General features: G+C 52.6%; 1 protein-coding gene across 2 annotated transcripts in view; it reads right to left on the bottom strand.

The window, feature by feature from the left end:
• G2E3 (G2/M-phase specific E3 ubiquitin protein ligase) overlaps positions 1-16,809 on the bottom strand; it is a 196,808-nt gene that overhangs the window by 63,163 nt on the left and 116,836 nt on the right. For both annotated transcript variants that reach the window (XM_075330240.1, XM_075330239.1), the window contains exon 14: positions 14,582-14,754. In XM_075330240.1, coding sequence (XP_075186355.1) covers positions 14,582-14,754 — 173 coding nt within the window. The remainder of the gene's footprint in view (positions 1-14,581; positions 14,755-16,809) is intronic.

Raw genomic sequence — 16,809 nt, 5'->3', positions numbered from 1 at the left:
CCTGGTGACGTAATGCCCAGGACGCACCCACGGCTCTGGTTGAGTGGGCTTTTAGCCCTGAAGGAACCGGAAGCCCCGCAGAACGGTAGGCCTCTAGAATTGGTTCTTTGATCCATCGAGCCAGGGTGGCTTTAGAAGCCTGCAACCCCTTGCGCGGACCAGCGACAAGGACAAAAAGTGCATCGGCACGGCGCATGGGCGCCGTGCGGGAAATGTAGATTCTGAGTGCTCTCACCAGATCTAGCAAACGTAAGTCCTTTTCATACCGGTGAACCGGATGAGGACAAAACGAAGGCAAGGATATATCCTGATTAAGATGAAAAGAGGATACGACTTTAGGGAGAAACTCCGGAATAGGGCGCAGCACTACCTTGTCCTGGTGGAACACCAGGAAGGGAGCCTTGGATGACAGAGCTGCCAGCTCAGACACTCGCCGAAGCGATGTGATCGCAACAAGAAACGCCACTTTCTGTGACAGCCGAGAAAAGGAAACTTCCTTCAGAGGCTCGAAGGGCGGCTTCTGGAGAGCAACTAGTACCCTGTTCAGATCCCATGGATCTAACGGCCGCTTGTACGGGGGCACAATATGACAGACCCCCTGCAGGAACGTGCGCACCTTAGAAAGACGTGCTAGACGCTTCTGAAAAAACACGGATAGTGCCGAAACTTGCCCTTTAAGGGAGCTGAGCGACAAGCCCTTTTCTAACCCCGATTGCAGGAAGGAAAGAAACTTGGGCAATGCAAATGGCCAGGGAGACACTCCCTGAGTAGAGCACCAGGATAAGAAAATCTTCCACGTTCTGTGGTAGATCTTAGCCGAATTCGACTTTCTAGCTTGTCTCATTGTGGCAACGACTCCTTGAGATAATCCTGCAGATGCTAGGATCCAGGACTCAATGGCCACACAGTCAGGTTCAGGGCCGCAGAATTCTGATGGAAAAACGGCCCTTGGGACAGTAAGTCTGGTCGGTCTGGCAGTGACCACGGTCGACCGATCGTGAGATGCCACAGATCCGGATACCACGACCTCCTCGGCCAGTCTGGAGCGACGAGTATGATGCGGCTGCACTCGGATCTGATCTTGCGTAGCACTCTGGGCAAGAGCGCCAGAGGCGGAAACACGTATGGGAGCTGAAACTGCGACCAATCTTGAACCAAGGCGTCTGCCGCCAGAGCTCTTTGATCGCGCGACCTCGCCATGAATGCCGGGACCTTGTTGTTGTGCCGGGATGCCATTAGGTCGACGTCCGGCACTCCCCAGCGGCGACAGATTTCCTGAAACACGTCCGGGTGAAGGGACCATTCCCCTGCGTCCATGCCCTGGCGACTGAGGAAGTCTGCTTCCCAGTTTTCTACGCCTGGGATGTGAACCGCGGATATGGTGGATGCTCTGTCCTCCACCCACATTAGAATGCGCCGGACTTCTTGGAAGGCTTGCCGACTGCGCGTCCCTCCTTGGTGGTTGATGTATGCCACCGCTGTGGAGTTGTCCGATTGGATTCGGATCTGCTTTCCTTCCAGCCACTGTTGGAAGGCCAGTAGAGCAAGATACACTGCTCTGATCTCCAGAACATTGATCTGAAGGGTGGACTCCTGCGGTGTCCACGTCCCCTGAGCCCTGTGGTGGAGAAATACTGCTCCCCACCCTGACAGACTCGCATCTGTCGTGACTACTGCCCAGGATGGGGGCAGGAAGGATCTTCCCTGAGACAATGAGGTGGGAAGGAGCCACCATTGTAGGGAGTCCTTGGCCGTCTGGGAAAGCGAGACTTTCCTGTCCAGGGACGTTGACTTCCCGTCCCATTGGCGGAGAATGTCCCATTGAAGTGGGCGCAGATGAAACTGCGCAAAGGGAACTGCTTCCATGGCTGCCACCATCTTCCCTAGGAAATGCATGAGGCGCCGCAAGGGATGCAACTGGCCCTGCAGAAGAGATTGCACCCCTGTCTGTAGTGACCGCTGCTTGTTCAGCGGAAGCTTCACTATCGCTGCTAGAGTATGAAACTCCATGCCAAGATACGTTAGTGATTGAGTCGGTGATAGGATCGACTTTGGAAAGTTGATGATCCATCCGAAAGACTGTAGGGTCTCCAGCGTAGCATTCAGGCTGTGCTGACATGCCTCTTGAGAGGGAGCTTTGACCAATAAATCGTCTAGGTAAGGGATCACCGAGTGTCCCTGAGAGTGCAAGACTGCTACCACCGCCGCCATGACCTTGGTGAAGACCCGTGGGGCTGTTGCCAGACCAAATGGCAGAGCTACGAACTGAAAATGGTCGTCTCCTATCACAAAACGTAGAAAACGTTGATGTTCTGTAGCAATTGGCACGTGGAGATAAGCATCTTTGATGTCTATTGAGGCAAGGAAGTCTCCTCTGGACATTGAGGCAATGACAGAACGCAGGGTTTCCATCCGGAACTTCCTGGCGTGCACATGTTTGTTGAGCCGTTTTAGGTCCAGAACAGGACGGAACGAGCCGTCCTTTTTTGGAACCACAAAGAGATTGGAGTAAAACCCTTGCCCTTGTTCCTGAGGAGGGACTGGGATCAGCACTCCTTCCGCTCTTAGGGAGCCCACCGCCTGCAGCAGAGCATCTGCTCGGTCTGGACGTGGGGAGGTTCTGAAGAACCGAGCTGGAGGACGAGAATTGAACTCGATTCTGTACCCGCGAGACAAAATGTCCGTCACCCACCGGTCTTTGACCTGTGACATCCAAATGCCGGAAAAGCGGGAGAGCCTGCCCCCGACCGGCGATGCGGAGGGAGGGGGCTGGAAGTCATGAGGTAGCCGCTTTGGAAGCGGTACCTCCATTTGCTTTCTTGGGGCGCGTGTGAGCCCGCCACGAATCTGAGTTTCTTTGCGTCCTCTGAGTCCCTTTGTACGAGGTAAATGGTGTCCTGCCCGAACCTCGAAAGGACTGAAACCTCTGCTGCCACTTTTTCTGCTGAGGTTTGGTTGTTCTGGGTTGTGGTAAAGAGGAGTCTTTACCCTTAGACTGCTTAATGATATCAGCCAATGGCTCGCCAAACAGTCTATCTCTAGATAAAGGCAAACTGGTTAAACATTTTTTGGAACCAGCATCTGCTTTCCAGTCCTTTAACCACAAGGCTCTGCGCAAAACTACCGAATTGGCGGACGCCATTGAGGTGCGACTGGTAGATTCTAGGACCGCATTGATAGCGTAAGACGCAAACGCCGACATCTGCGTGGTAAGGTGCGCCACTTGCGGCACTGCTGGATGTATGATAGCATCCACTTTTGCTAAGCCAGCTGAAATAGCCTGGAGTGCCCATACGGCTGCGAATGCCGGAGCAAACGACGCGCCGATAGCTTCATAGACAGATTTTAACCAAAGGTCCATCTGTCTGTCATTGGCATCTTTAAGTGAAGCGCCATCCTCCACTGCAACTATGGACCTAGCTGCGAGTTTGGAAATCGGGGGGTCTACCTTTGGACACTGTGTCCAGCGCTTGACCACCTCAGGGGGGAAAGGGAAACGCGTATCTTTAGATCGTTTAGAGAAACGCCTTTCTGGGTGAGCGTCGTGCTTCTGGATTGATTCTCTGAAGTCAGCGTGATCCAACAAAGCACTCAATTTACGCTTGGGATAAAGGAAACGAAACTTCTCCTGCTCCGCAGCCGCCTCTTCTGCTGAAGGGGCTGGGGGAGAAATATCCAACAGCCTATTGATGGCTGAGATAAGGTCGTTTACCATGGCATCCCCATCAGGGGTATCCAGGTTGAGAGGGGTTCCAGGAATGGATTCCTGATCACTCTCATCAGACACATCACAGGGAGACTGATTGCGCTGAGACCCTGAGCAGTGTGATGACGTCGAGGGTCTTTCCCAGCGAGCTCGCTTAGGGTGGCTGGGGCTATCATCTGACTCATAATCCTCGGCCTGTGAAGCCGGGGACTCCCCTGTGGGCTGGATTAATTCCAAGTGAGGGGGACCTGAGGACAGAGGCCTCGCCGTGCCCAAAGACTGAGCCCCATGCATAGATTGCAAGGTTTCAAGTATTTTTGCCATAGAGACAGACATATTATCAGCAAAAACTGCAAAGTCTGTCCCTGTCACCGGGGCAGGACTTACAGGCGTCTCAGCCTGGGTCACTCTCCCTCCTGACTCCGGCTGGCGAAGCAGCACCGGGTCGGAGCATTGCACACAATGGGGGTCATCGGAGCCTGCTGGTAGATTAGCCCCACATGCAGCACACGCAGTATACACAGCCCTAGCCTTGGCAGCCTTGCGTTTTGAGGATGGCATGTTGTTGCTTCCACAGAGTGATCTGGGAGATGCAGCCAGAAGCGACCTTACAGTGCAAGAAATACAATATCTCTATATCCTACACAGTACACCAATACACCGTGAGGCACTAGAGGGACCAGCACAGAAAAATCGCTTACCGCCCGCTTAAAAAGCGGGTGTGTGGTCGCCAGATAGCCCCTAGTCCAGGTCTCCCAGAGCCTTGCGTCCTTCCTCCAGCCAGACTGCATGTAATGGCTGCCGGCGTCCTGAGAGAGAAGGGGGGCGGGCCCTGGGCGTTCCTGGCCAAGAGCGGGAAGCCAGCTTCCCTCTGTGCATAGTGTGAGGGCTGGAGCATGTAAATCAGGCTCCAGCCCTCGTCGCTGCTAGCGAACAGCGTCTCTCCCCTACCCTGAATGACAGGGTGGGGGCGGGAACGAATCGGAGCTGCCGGCGTCCTAGGCCCAAAAAGCCGGGGACTCAATTTATAACCGCCGCCGCCGTAAAAGCGCGGACGGCGGATCCCCGGCGCACCACAAGTCACAGCAGCGCCGCCCGGTCCAGAGGGGGTCGGCGCTGCGTTCCCATACACAAACAATCCCCCAGTAATCTGTAGGGACACTGGCTCCAACGTTGCGGTCCCCGGCGCACTACAACACCCAGCCAGCCCGGAGTGTGTCTGTGCCTGCCGGGGACACAGAGTACCTGTATGATGCAGGGCCTGTCCCTGATCGTACTCCTGCTCCGTCTCCATCAGGTTCTAATGGGTCTGTGGATGGAGCCCGGCGTCAGAGCTGAGAGGCCGGCAGGATCCCACTTCCACAGAGCCCTACCAGGGGATGTGGAAGGAAAACAGCATGTCAGGCTCCAGCCCTGTACCAGCAATAGGTACCTCAACCTTACAACACCATCCAGGGGTGAGAAGGGAGCATGCTGGGGACACTATATGTGTCCTCTTTTCTTCCATCCGAAATAGTCAGCAGCTACTGCTGACTAAAATCTGTGGAGCTATGCATGGAATGTCTGACCTCCTTCGCACACAAAGCTAAAACTGGAGAACCCGTGATACCACGGGGGGGGTATAGCCAGAGGGGGAGGGGCCTTGCACTTTTAATGTAGTGCTTTGTGTGGCCTCCAGAGGGCAGTAGCTATACCCCAATCGTCTGGGTCTCCCAATAGAGCGCTGAAGAAAAAACAGTTTTTAAATCAAACCTGTGCATTGAGGGGATATTGTCTTGTGAAGTTTAGGTTATAAATGATGATTTTTTTCAGTGAATGTCTACTTCTTCCCCTGCATTAGGTTGACCAATCATAACCAGGCAGCTTCGTACATCGTGAAAAATAAAAGAAGAAGCCCCCCATTACTGTATTTTTCGGACTATAAAACGCACCTGACCATAAGACGCACCCTGGTTTTAGAGGAGGAAAATATGAAAATAAAATTTTAACCAAAAAATGTGGTCATGACACACTTATGGGGCGAGGATCTGCTGCTGACACTGTTATGGGGGTAATGTCCCCAAATTCTCTACTAAAAGGTACCCCATTCTGGTAACGATCCTGCTTGTATATGATCCTGCTCATATACCCCCATCCATCCTGCTCATATACCCGATCCTGCTATATACCCCCATCCTGCTCATAAAATACCCCCATCCTGCTCATAATATACCCCCATCCTGCTCATAATATACCCCCATCCTGCTCATAATATACCCCCATCTTGCTCATAATATACCCCCATCCTGGTATATGGCCTGTATCCTGTGGCACAGAAAAGAAGGGAATTTTGTTACTTACCGTAAATTCCTTTTCTTCTAGCTCTTATTGGGAGACCCAGACGATTGGGGTATAGCTACTGCCCTCTGGAGGCCACACAAAGCACTACATTAAAAGTGCAAGGCCCCTCCCCCTCTGGCTATACCCCCCCCGTGGTATCACGGGTTCTCCAGTTTTAGTGCCAAAGCAAGAAGGAGGAAGCCAATAACTGGTTTAAACAAATTAACTCCGAATAACATCGGAGAACTGAAAAACCGTTCAACATGAACAACATGTGTACCCGCAAACAACAAAAAAACATCCCGAAGGACAACAGGGCGGGTGCTGGGTCTCCCAATAAGAGCTAGAAGAAAAGGAATTTACGGTAAGTAACAAAATTCCCTTCTTCTTCAGCGCTCTATTGGGAGACCCAGACGATTGGGACGTCCAAAAGCTGTCCCTGGGTGGGTAAAGAAATACCTCATGTTAGAGCTGCAAAACAGCCCTCCCCTACGGGGGTGTCACTGCCGCCTGCAGGACTCTTCTACCTAAGCTGGCATCCGCCGAAGCATAGGTATGCACCTGATAATGCTTGGTGAAAGTGTGCAGACTGGACCAGGTAGCTGCCTGGCACACCTGTTGAGCCGAAGCCTGGTGACGTAATGCCCAGGACGCACCCACGGCTCTGGTTGAGTGGGCTTTTAGCCCTGAAGGAACCGGAAGCCCCGCAGAACGGTAGGCCTCTAGAATTGGTTCTTTGATCCATCGAGCCAGGGTGGCTTTAGAAGCCTGCAACCCCTTGCGCGGACCAGCGACAAGGACAAAAAGTGCATCGGCACGGCGCATGGGCGCCGTGCGGGAAATGTAGATTCTGAGTGCTCTCACCAGATCTAGCAAACGTAAGTCCTTTTCATACCGGTGAACCGGATGAGGACAAAACGAAGGCAAGGATATATCCTGATTAAGATGAAAAGAGGATACGACTTTAGGGAGAAACTCCGGAATAGGGCGCAGCACTACCTTGTCCTGGTGGAACACCAGGAAGGGAGCCTTGGATGACAGAGCTGCCAGCTCAGACACTCGCCGAAGCGATGTGATCGCAACAAGAAACGCCACTTTCTGTGACAGCCGAGAAAAGGAAACTTCCTTCAGAGGCTCGAAGGGCGGCTTCTGGAGAGCAACTAGTACCCTGTTCAGATCCCATGGATCTAACGGCCGCTTGTACGGGGGCACAATATGACAGACCCCCTGCAGGAACGTGCGCACCTTAGAAAGACGTGCTAGACGCTTCTGAAAAAACACGGATAGTGCCGAAACTTGCCCTTTAAGGGAGCTGAGCGACAAGCCCTTTTCTAACCCCGATTGCAGGAAGGAAAGAAACTTGGGCAATGGAAATGGCCAGGGAGACACTCCCTGAGTAGAGCACCAGGATAAGAAAATCTTCCACGTTCTGTGGTAGATCTTAGCCGAATTCGACTTTCTAGCTTGTCTCATTGTGGCAACGACTCCTTGAGATAATCCTGCAGATGCTAGGATCCAGGACTCAATGGCCACACAGTCAGGTTCAGGGCCGCAGAATTCTGATGGAAAAACGGCCCTTGGGACAGTAAGTCTGGTCGGTCTGGCAGTGACCACGGTCGACCGATCGTGAGATGCCACAGATCCGGATACCACGACCTCCTCGGCCAGTCTGGAGCGACGAGTATGATGCGGCTGCACTCGGATCTGATCTTGCGTAGCACTCTGGGCAAGAGCGCCAGAGGCGGAAACACGTATGGGAGCTGAAACTGCGACCAATCTTGAACCAAGGCGTCTGCCGCCAGAGCTCTTTGATCGCGCGACCTCGCCATGAATGCCGGGACCTTGTTGTTGTGCCGGGATGCCATTAGGTCGACGTCCGGCACTCCCCAGCGGCGACAGATTTCCTGAAACACGTCCGGGTGAAGGGACCATTCCCCTGCGTCCATGCCCTGGCGACTGAGGAAGTCTGCTTCCCAGTTTTCTACGCCTGGGATGTGAACCGCGGATATGGTGGATGCTCTGTCCTCCACCCACATTAGAATGCGCCGGACTTCTTGGAAGGCTTGCCGACTGCGCGTCCCTCCTTGGTGGTTGATGTATGCCACCGCTGTGGAGTTGTCCGATTGGATTCGGATCTGCTTTCCTTCCAGCCACTGTTGGAAGGCCAGTAGAGCAAGATACACTGCTCTGATCTCCAGAACATTGATCTGAAGGGTGGACTCCTGCGGTGTCCACGTCCCCTGAGCCCTGTGGTGGAGAAATACTGCTCCCCACCCTGACAGACTCGCATCTGTCGTGACTACTGCCCAGGATGGGGGCAGGAAGGATCTTCCCTGAGACAATGAGGTGGGAAGGAGCCACCATTGTAGGGAGTCCTTGGCCGTCTGGGAAAGCGAGACTTTCCTGTCCAGGGACGTTGACTTCCCGTCCCATTGGCGGAGAATGTCCCATTGAAGTGGGCGCAGATGAAACTGCGCAAAGGGAACTGCTTCCATGGCTGCCACCATCTTCCCTAGGAAATGCATGAGGCGCCGCAAGGGATGCAACTGGCCCTGCAGAAGAGATTGCACCCCTGTCTGTAGTGACCGCTGCTTGTTCAGCGGAAGCTTCACTATCGCTGCTAGAGTATGAAACTCCATGCCAAGATACGTTAGTGATTGAGTCGGTGATAGGATCGACTTTGGAAAGTTGATGATCCATCCGAAAGACTGTAGGGTCTCCAGCGTAGCATTCAGGCTGTGCTGACATGCCTCTTGAGAGGGAGCTTTGACCAATAAATCGTCTAGGTAAGGGATCACCGAGTGTCCCTGAGAGTGCAAGACTGCTACCACCGCCGCCATGACCTTGGTGAAGACCCGTGGGGCTGTTGCCAGACCAAATGGCAGAGCTACGAACTGAAAATGGTCGTCTCCTATCACAAAACGTAGAAAACGTTGATGTTCTGTAGCAATTGGCACGTGGAGATAAGCATCTTTGATGTCTATTGAGGCAAGGAAGTCTCCTCTGGACATTGAGGCAATGACAGAACGCAGGGTTTCCATCCGGAACTTCCTGGCGTGCACATGTTTGTTGAGCCGTTTTAGGTCCAGAACAGGACGGAACGAGCCGTCCTTTTTTGGAACCACAAAGAGATTGGAGTAAAACCCTTGCCCTTGTTCCTGAGGAGGGACTGGGATCAGCACTCCTTCCGCTCTTAGGGAGCCCACCGCCTGCAGCAGAGCATCTGCTCGGTCTGGACGTGGGGAGGTTCTGAAGAACCGAGCTGGAGGACGAGAATTGAACTCGATTCTGTACCCGCGAGACAAAATGTCCGTCACCCACCGGTCTTTGACCTGTGACATCCAAATGCCGGAAAAGCGGGAGAGCCTGCCCCCGACCGGCGATGCGGAGGGAGGGGGCTGGAAGTCATGAGGTAGCCGCTTTGGAAGCGGTACCTCCATTTGCTTTCTTGGGGCGCGTGTGAGCCCGCCACGAATCTGAGTTTCTTTGCGTCCTCTGAGTCCCTTTGTACGAGGTAAATGGTGTCCTGCCCGAACCTCGAAAGGACTGAAACCTCTGCTGCCACTTTTTCTGCTGAGGTTTGGTTGTTCTGGGTTGTGGTAAAGAGGAGTCTTTACCCTTAGACTGCTTAATGATATCAGCCAATGGCTCGCCAAACAGTCTATCTCTAGATAAAGGCAAACTGGTTAAACATTTTTTGGAATCAGGATCTGCTTTCCAGTCCTTTAACCACAAGGCTCTGCGCAAAACTACCGAATTGGCGGACGCCATTGAGGTGCGACTGGTAGATTCTAGGACCGCATTGATAGCGTAAGACGCAAACGCCGACATCTGCGTGGTAAGGTGCGCCACTTGCGGCACTGCTGGATGTATGATAGCATCCACTTTTGCTAAGCCAGCTGAAATAGCCTGGAGTGCCCATACGGCTGCGAATGCCGGAGCAAACGACGCGCCGATAGCTTCATAGACAGATTTTAACCAAAGGTCCATCTGTCTGTCATTGGCATCTTTAAGTGAAGCGCCATCCTCCACTGCAACTATGGACCTAGCTGCGAGTTTGGAAATCGGGGGGTCTACCTTTGGACACTGTGTCCAGCGCTTGACCACCTCAGGGGGGAAAGGGAAACGCGTATCTTTAGATCGTTTAGAGAAACGCCTTTCTGGGTGAGCGTCGTGCTTCTGGATTGATTCTCTGAAGTCAGCGTGATCCAACAAAGCACTCAATTTACGCTTGGGATAAAGGAAACGAAACTTCTCCTGCTCCGCAGCCGCCTCTTCTGCTGAAGGGGCTGGGGGAGAAATATCCAACAGCCTATTGATGGCTGAGATAAGGTCGTTTACCATGGCATCCCCATCAGGGGTATCCAGGTTGAGAGGGGTTCCAGGAATGGATTCCTGATCACTCTCATCAGACACATCACAGGGAGACTGATTGCGCTGAGACCCTGAGCAGTGTGATGACGTCGAGGGTCTTTCCCAGCGAGCTCGCTTAGGGTGGCTGGGGCTATCATCTGACTCATAATCCTCGGCCTGTGAAGCCGGGGACTCCCCTGTGGGCTGGATTAATTCCAAGTGAGGGGGACCTGAGGACAGAGGCCTCGCCGTGCCCAAAGACTGAGCCCCATGCATAGATTGCAAGGTTTCAAGTATTTTTGCCATAGAGACAGACATATTATCAGCAAAAACTGCAAAGTCTGTCCCTGTCACCGGGGCAGGACTTACAGGCGTCTCAGCCTGGGTCACTCTCCCTCCTGACTCCGGCTGGCGAAGCAGCACCGGGTCGGAGCATTGCACACAATGGGGGTCATCGGAGCCTGCTGGTAGATTAGCCCCACATGCAGCACACGCAGTATACACAGCCCTAGCCTTGGCAGCCTTGCGTTTTGAGGATGGCATGTTGTTGCTTCCACAGAGTGATCTGGGAGATGCAGCCAGAAGCGACCTTACAGTGCAAGAAATACAATATCTCTATATCCTACACAGTACACCAATACACCGTGAGGCACTAGAGGGACCAGCACAGAAAAATCGCTTACCGCCCGCTTAAAAAGCGGGTGTGTGGTCGCCAGATAGCCCCTAGTCCAGGTCTCCCAGAGCCTTGCGTCCTTCCTCCAGCCAGACTGCATGTAATGGCTGCCGGCGTCCTGAGAGAGAAGGGGGGCGGGCCCTGGGCGTTCCTGGCCAAGAGCGGGAAGCCAGCTTCCCTCTGTGCATAGTGTGAGGGCTGGAGCATGTAAATCAGGCTCCAGCCCTCGTCGCTGCTAGCGAACAGCGTCTCTCCCCTACCCTGAATGACAGGGTGGGGGCGGGAACGAATCGGAGCTGCCGGCGTCCTAGGCCCAAAAAGCCGGGGACTCAATTTATAACCGCCGCCGCCGTAAAAGCGCGGACGGCGGATCCCCGGCGCACCACAAGTCACAGCAGCGCCGCCCGGTCCAGAGGGGGTCGGCGCTGCGTTCCCATACACAAACAATCCCCCAGTAATCTGTAGGGACACTGGCTCCAACGTTGCGGTCCCCGGCGCACTACAACACCCAGCCAGCCCGGAGTGTGTCTGTGCCTGCCGGGGACACAGAGTACCTGTATGATGCAGGGCCTGTCCCTGATCGTACTCCTGCTCCGTCTCCATCAGGTTCTAATGGGTCTGTGGATGGAGCCCGGCGTCAGAGCTGAGAGGCCGGCAGGATCCCACTTCCACAGAGCCCTACCAGGGGATGTGGAAGGAAAACAGCATGTCAGGCTCCAGCCCTGTACCAGCAATAGGTACCTCAACCTTACAACACCATCCAGGGGTGAGAAGGGAGCATGCTGGGGACACTATATGTGTCCTCTTTTCTTCCATCCGAAATAGTCAGCAGCTACTGCTGACTAAAATCTGTGGAGCTATGCATGGAATGTCTGACCTCCTTCGCACACAAAGCTAAAACTGGAGAACCCGTGATACCACGGGGGGGGGTATAGCCAGAGGGGGAGGGGCCTTGCACTTTTAATGTAGTGCTTTGTGTGGCCTCCAGAGGGCAGTAGCTATACCCCAATCGTCTGGGTCTCCCAATAGAGCGCTGAAGAAAAAAAAATAAACGTTTATACTCACTTTTCCTCACTCCCTGCAGCATGGATCATCTTCCTCTCTGTCTTAGCTGCGGCGACGCTGAGTGGAGCAGTCACCATGTGTGGAGCCGTCCCCCTGCAGCATCGCGATGTCTTCCTGTCTGTCCCGGTCAGCTGATCTGTGTGGACGCTAGCGGCGCGCAAAGCGATGACGTCATCGCTGTGCTCACCGCTTTCTACACAGATCAGCTGACCTGGACAGACAGGAAGATATCGCGATGCTGCAGGGGGACGGCTCCACACTCTGTGACGGGTGAGTACACTGATTCACTGCCCCCCGCGCTGATAATGATGCACAGGGGCAGTGAATACAGCCGCACATGATCACTCCAGGCTGTAGTTGCCAGGGGTGATCATGCGGGCAGGCTGTTTAATATGCGTGCATTCCCCACCCATCACCCCGCCCACCTGTCAGTGCTGACTTCAGCGCTGAGAGATGATGGGCGGGAGGATGGGCGTGCATATTAAATGGAGCGGGCCCACATGGTCACGGCAGGCTGCTACAGCCTGCTCGTGCCCCCGATGACCCGCTCCACCGCAGCACCCTCATTCCCCGCAGCCACATTCAGACCATAAGACGCACCCCCCCACACTTCCAACCAACATTCGGGGGAAAAAAAGTGCGTCTTATGGTCCGAAAAATATGGTAACTAAGAGCAGACTTTCACATATGACAGTCTAATCTCCTCATTGGTCTCAATGTAATTGTGTGATTACAACGTGCTGTGAGTAGAGCAAAGGAGAACACCTTTCATCTCACGGCAGTCAGTGGAGATGAAAGCACTGAGAGGAGACGTGAATGTAATGAGACAAAGTTCAGCTCTGCTGTGCTCCCCCTAACAGACTGCAGTGCTCAGTGAGGAGAGCAGACTCCTTACATGTCTCACACAGGAGAAAGCCTGCTTTAAGCTATTGTGGGAGTGTTTTTTCTCCCCTCTGCATGCTGCTCCCTGCTCCTGATTTCTCAATGTCATAGAGGTGAAGTAGTGCTCGCCCCCAGACACCGCATTGGACTTATTATAAATTAAACTCTCAACTTTAAACGCCAATATATACGCAGCAGAGGAAAAAGAATATGTTTTACTCAACTCTGCAGTTACTACTTCACATTGTGTCCTATCTAACATGCTCAAAATGTAAAAATCTTCTTTAAAACAAAAAATGAGAACCGGTAACAGCTCTCTAAGGCCATGTTCAGTGTTTGGTGAGTTTTTTTCCCCCCTCAGGATTTGTAGCCAAAACCAGGCGTGGGTGATAAATACAGAAGTGGTGAATGTATTTCCATTATACGTTTCCTCTGATAATCCATGTGTGCACATGGCCTAGGACTGCAATGCTCATATTCTGATCAGCCTGTTTTTGTCAGGCTGCCTATCACCAGACTATACCAGCAAAATGCTTATTAGTCAGGTGCAATGATTTTAAGGCTCCCCTTAAAAAATCATCACCCTCAGCAGCACATTGTCCTGTGTAAACAGAATATATGCTGCTTAGAACAATGACAATATACGTGCACAGGACGATTGTATTAACGATTGTTCTATTCACAGTGCAGTGCGGTCGGCCAGTCTACCTTCTGTTTACAGTGCAGTGCGGTCGGCCAGTCTACCTTCTGTTTACAGTGCAGTGCAGTCGGCCAGTCTACCTTCTGTTTACAGTGCAGTGCAGTCGGCCAGTCTACCTTCTGTTTACAGTGCAGTGCAGTCGGCCAGTCTACCTTCTGTTTACAGTGCAGTCGGCCAGTCTACCTTCTGTTTACAGTGCAGTGCGGTCGGCCAGTCTACCTTCTGTTTACAGTGCAGTGCAGTCGGCCAGTCTACCTTCTGTTTACAGTGCAGTCGGCCAGTCTACCTTCTGTTTACAGTGCAGTGCGGTCGGCCAGTCTACCTTCTGTTTACAGTGCAGTGCAGTCGGCCAGTCTACCTTCTGTTTACAGTGCAGTGCGGTCGGCCAGTCTACCTTCTGTTTACAGTGCAGCGCAGTCAGATTGTGTAAACAGACTAGTAAACTGCTGCCAACTGACCCAGTTAACTTATAGGCTATGTGCACACGCTGCGTTTTTTGCGTGCGATTGGGTACAGTTCTGGTCTCAAAACTGCATACATTTCATTCCCAGCAAAGTCTATAACATTTCATTTTTGCTGTCCGCACAGTGCAGATTTTTGCTGCGTTTTTGTGGTGACCACAAAGATGCAGCATGTCAATTCTTTTTGTGTTTTTCACCCATTAAATATAATGGAGAAAAACACCGCAAAAAACGCAGTAAAAACGCACGCTTATTTTTATGCGTTTTTTTGCTTTGGATGCGTTTTTTTGGGGCCAAAAACGCTGCATCTGTGTGGTCACAAAAAACGCAGCGTGCGCACATAGCCATAGTGAATAGCTAAATTGTTCTGGCCGTAAAGACGTAGGAAGATTATTTGCTTTATCATCTTGAGGAAATTTCACCTTTCAAGCGGTTCCTGCACGCGGCGGATGACGTGGTAAGACAGAATATTTCTGACCAGCATGCTTTTGTCACTAACACTGTGTACAAGTTGCAAGGTACCAGTATGCTGCAGAAAGTCAAGATAGTGACCAGTGACCGCCTTCAGCTCACTTATCCTCTGACAAGACTGGATCTGTGACAAGACACAAGAGAACACAAGTCACATAACAGCAATACATTTTTGATGACTTTTTATTACCATAAATGGCCGAGGTCTCTAGTGTGAACACAGCCTAGGAGAGAGGCAGGAATGAGCTCCACTAGGTGCGTGTCACTGACTTCAATGTCACAGGACACCAATACTTCAGCCATACAGGTGGGTTATCTGGCTTCTCCGTCCTCGGCTTCTACTGCCTTCTTCGTACAATAAGATTCAATCAAGGTAAATGCAGCAGAATTCTGCCACAATTGGTGCTTAAAGAAAACAACTGTCCTTAGTCTCATGCACCACACTTTACCACATTTTAAAAAGGGTTGTCCCTTTTCAGAAAAATTTTCCCTATATACAGTGGAACCTCGCTTAATGAGTAACCCAGTTAGGCCCTGTGCGCACTTGCCGGTTTTTGACGCGGATTTCCTGTGGTTTTGCTGCATGTTTCGCTGCATGTTATGTTCTTAACATCTCTGCAGTGATTCACCAGGAAAACCTATGGGAAAGAAGGTAATTTTGTTTACTTACCGTAAATTCCTTTTCTTCTAGCTCCTATTGGGAGACCCAGACAATTGGGTGTATAGCTTCTGCCTCCGGAGGCCACACAAAGTATTACACTTTAAAAAGTGTAACCCCTCCCCTCTGCCTATACACCCTCCCGTGCATCACGGGCTCCTCAGTTTTGGTGCAAAAGCAGGAAGGAGGTAAGTCAGTGATTGGGTCGGTGTCAACTGGGATTTTGGGAAGTTGATTATCCACCCGAACTGCTGGAGAGTCGCCAGAGCGACTGTAAGGCTGTGTTGACACGCCACCCGAGAAGGTGCCCTGACTAGGAGATCGTCTAAGTAGGGAATCACCGAGTGGCCCTGAGAGTGTAGGACCGCCACAACGGATGCCATGACTTTGGTGAACACCCGTGGGGCTGTCGCCAGACCGAAAGGCAATGCCACGAACTGAAGGTGTTCGTCCCCGATGGCGAAACGCAAGAAGCGTTGATGTTCGGGTGCGATCGGCACATGGAGATAAGCATCCTTGATGTCGATCGATGCTAGGAAGTCTCCTTGTGACATCGAGGCGATGACCGAGCGGAGAGATTCCATCCGAAACCGTTTGGTGCTCACATGTCTGTTGAGCAGCTTGAGGTCCAGAACGGGACGGAATGATCCGTCCTTCTTTGGCACCACGAACAAGTTGGAGTAAAAGCCGCGACCATGTTCCTGAGGGGAACAGGGATCACAACTCCCTCTGTCTTCAGAGCGTCCACTGCCTGAAAAAGTGCGTCGGCCCGAGCGGGGGGCGGAGAGGTTCTGAAGAAACGAGTCTGAGGACGAGAGCTGAACTCTATCCTGTAACCGTGAGACAGAATGTCTCTCACCCATCGGTCTTGAACATGTGGCCACCAGGCGTCGCAAAAGCGGGAGAGCCTGCCACCGACCGAGGATGCGGTTCGGGGATGCGGAGAGTCATGAGGAGGCCGCCTTGGAAGCAGTGCCTCCTGCGGCCTTTTGGGGGCGTGACTTGGACCGCCACGCATAGGAGTTCCTCTGGCCTTTCTCCGGCCTGCTGGACGAAGCGGATTGGGACTTGGCGGAGGGACGAAAGGACCGAAACCTCGATTGAATTTTCCGTTGCTGAGGTTTCTTAGGTTTGGACTGGGGTAAGGAGGAGTCCTTTCCCTTAGATTCCTTAATAATCTCATCCAATCGTTCGCCAAACAATCGGTCGCCAGAAAACGGCAAACCGGTTAAGAACCTCTTGGAGGCAGAGTCTGCCTTCCATTCGCGCAGCCACATGGCCCTGCGGACTGCCACAGAATTGGCGGATGCCACCGCTGTACGGCTAGCAGAATCTAGGACTGCGTTCATGGCGTAGGAAGAAAAAGCTGACGCCTGAGAGGTCAAAGACGCAACCTGCGGAGCAGAATTACGTGTAACCGCATTAATCTCAGCCAGACAAGCTGAGATAGCTTGTAGTGCCCACACGGCTGCAAAGGCCGGGGCAAAAGACGCGCCCGTGGCTTCATAGAGGGATTTCACC

Source organism: Anomaloglossus baeobatrachus, chromosome 12, assembly GCF_048569485.1.
Source record: "Anomaloglossus baeobatrachus isolate aAnoBae1 chromosome 12, aAnoBae1.hap1, whole genome shotgun sequence".
Taxonomy (NCBI): Eukaryota; Metazoa; Chordata; class Amphibia; order Anura; family Aromobatidae; genus Anomaloglossus; species Anomaloglossus baeobatrachus.
The sequence above is the reverse complement of the archived record's forward strand: the minus strand, read 5'-3'. Positions and strand labels throughout refer to the sequence as shown.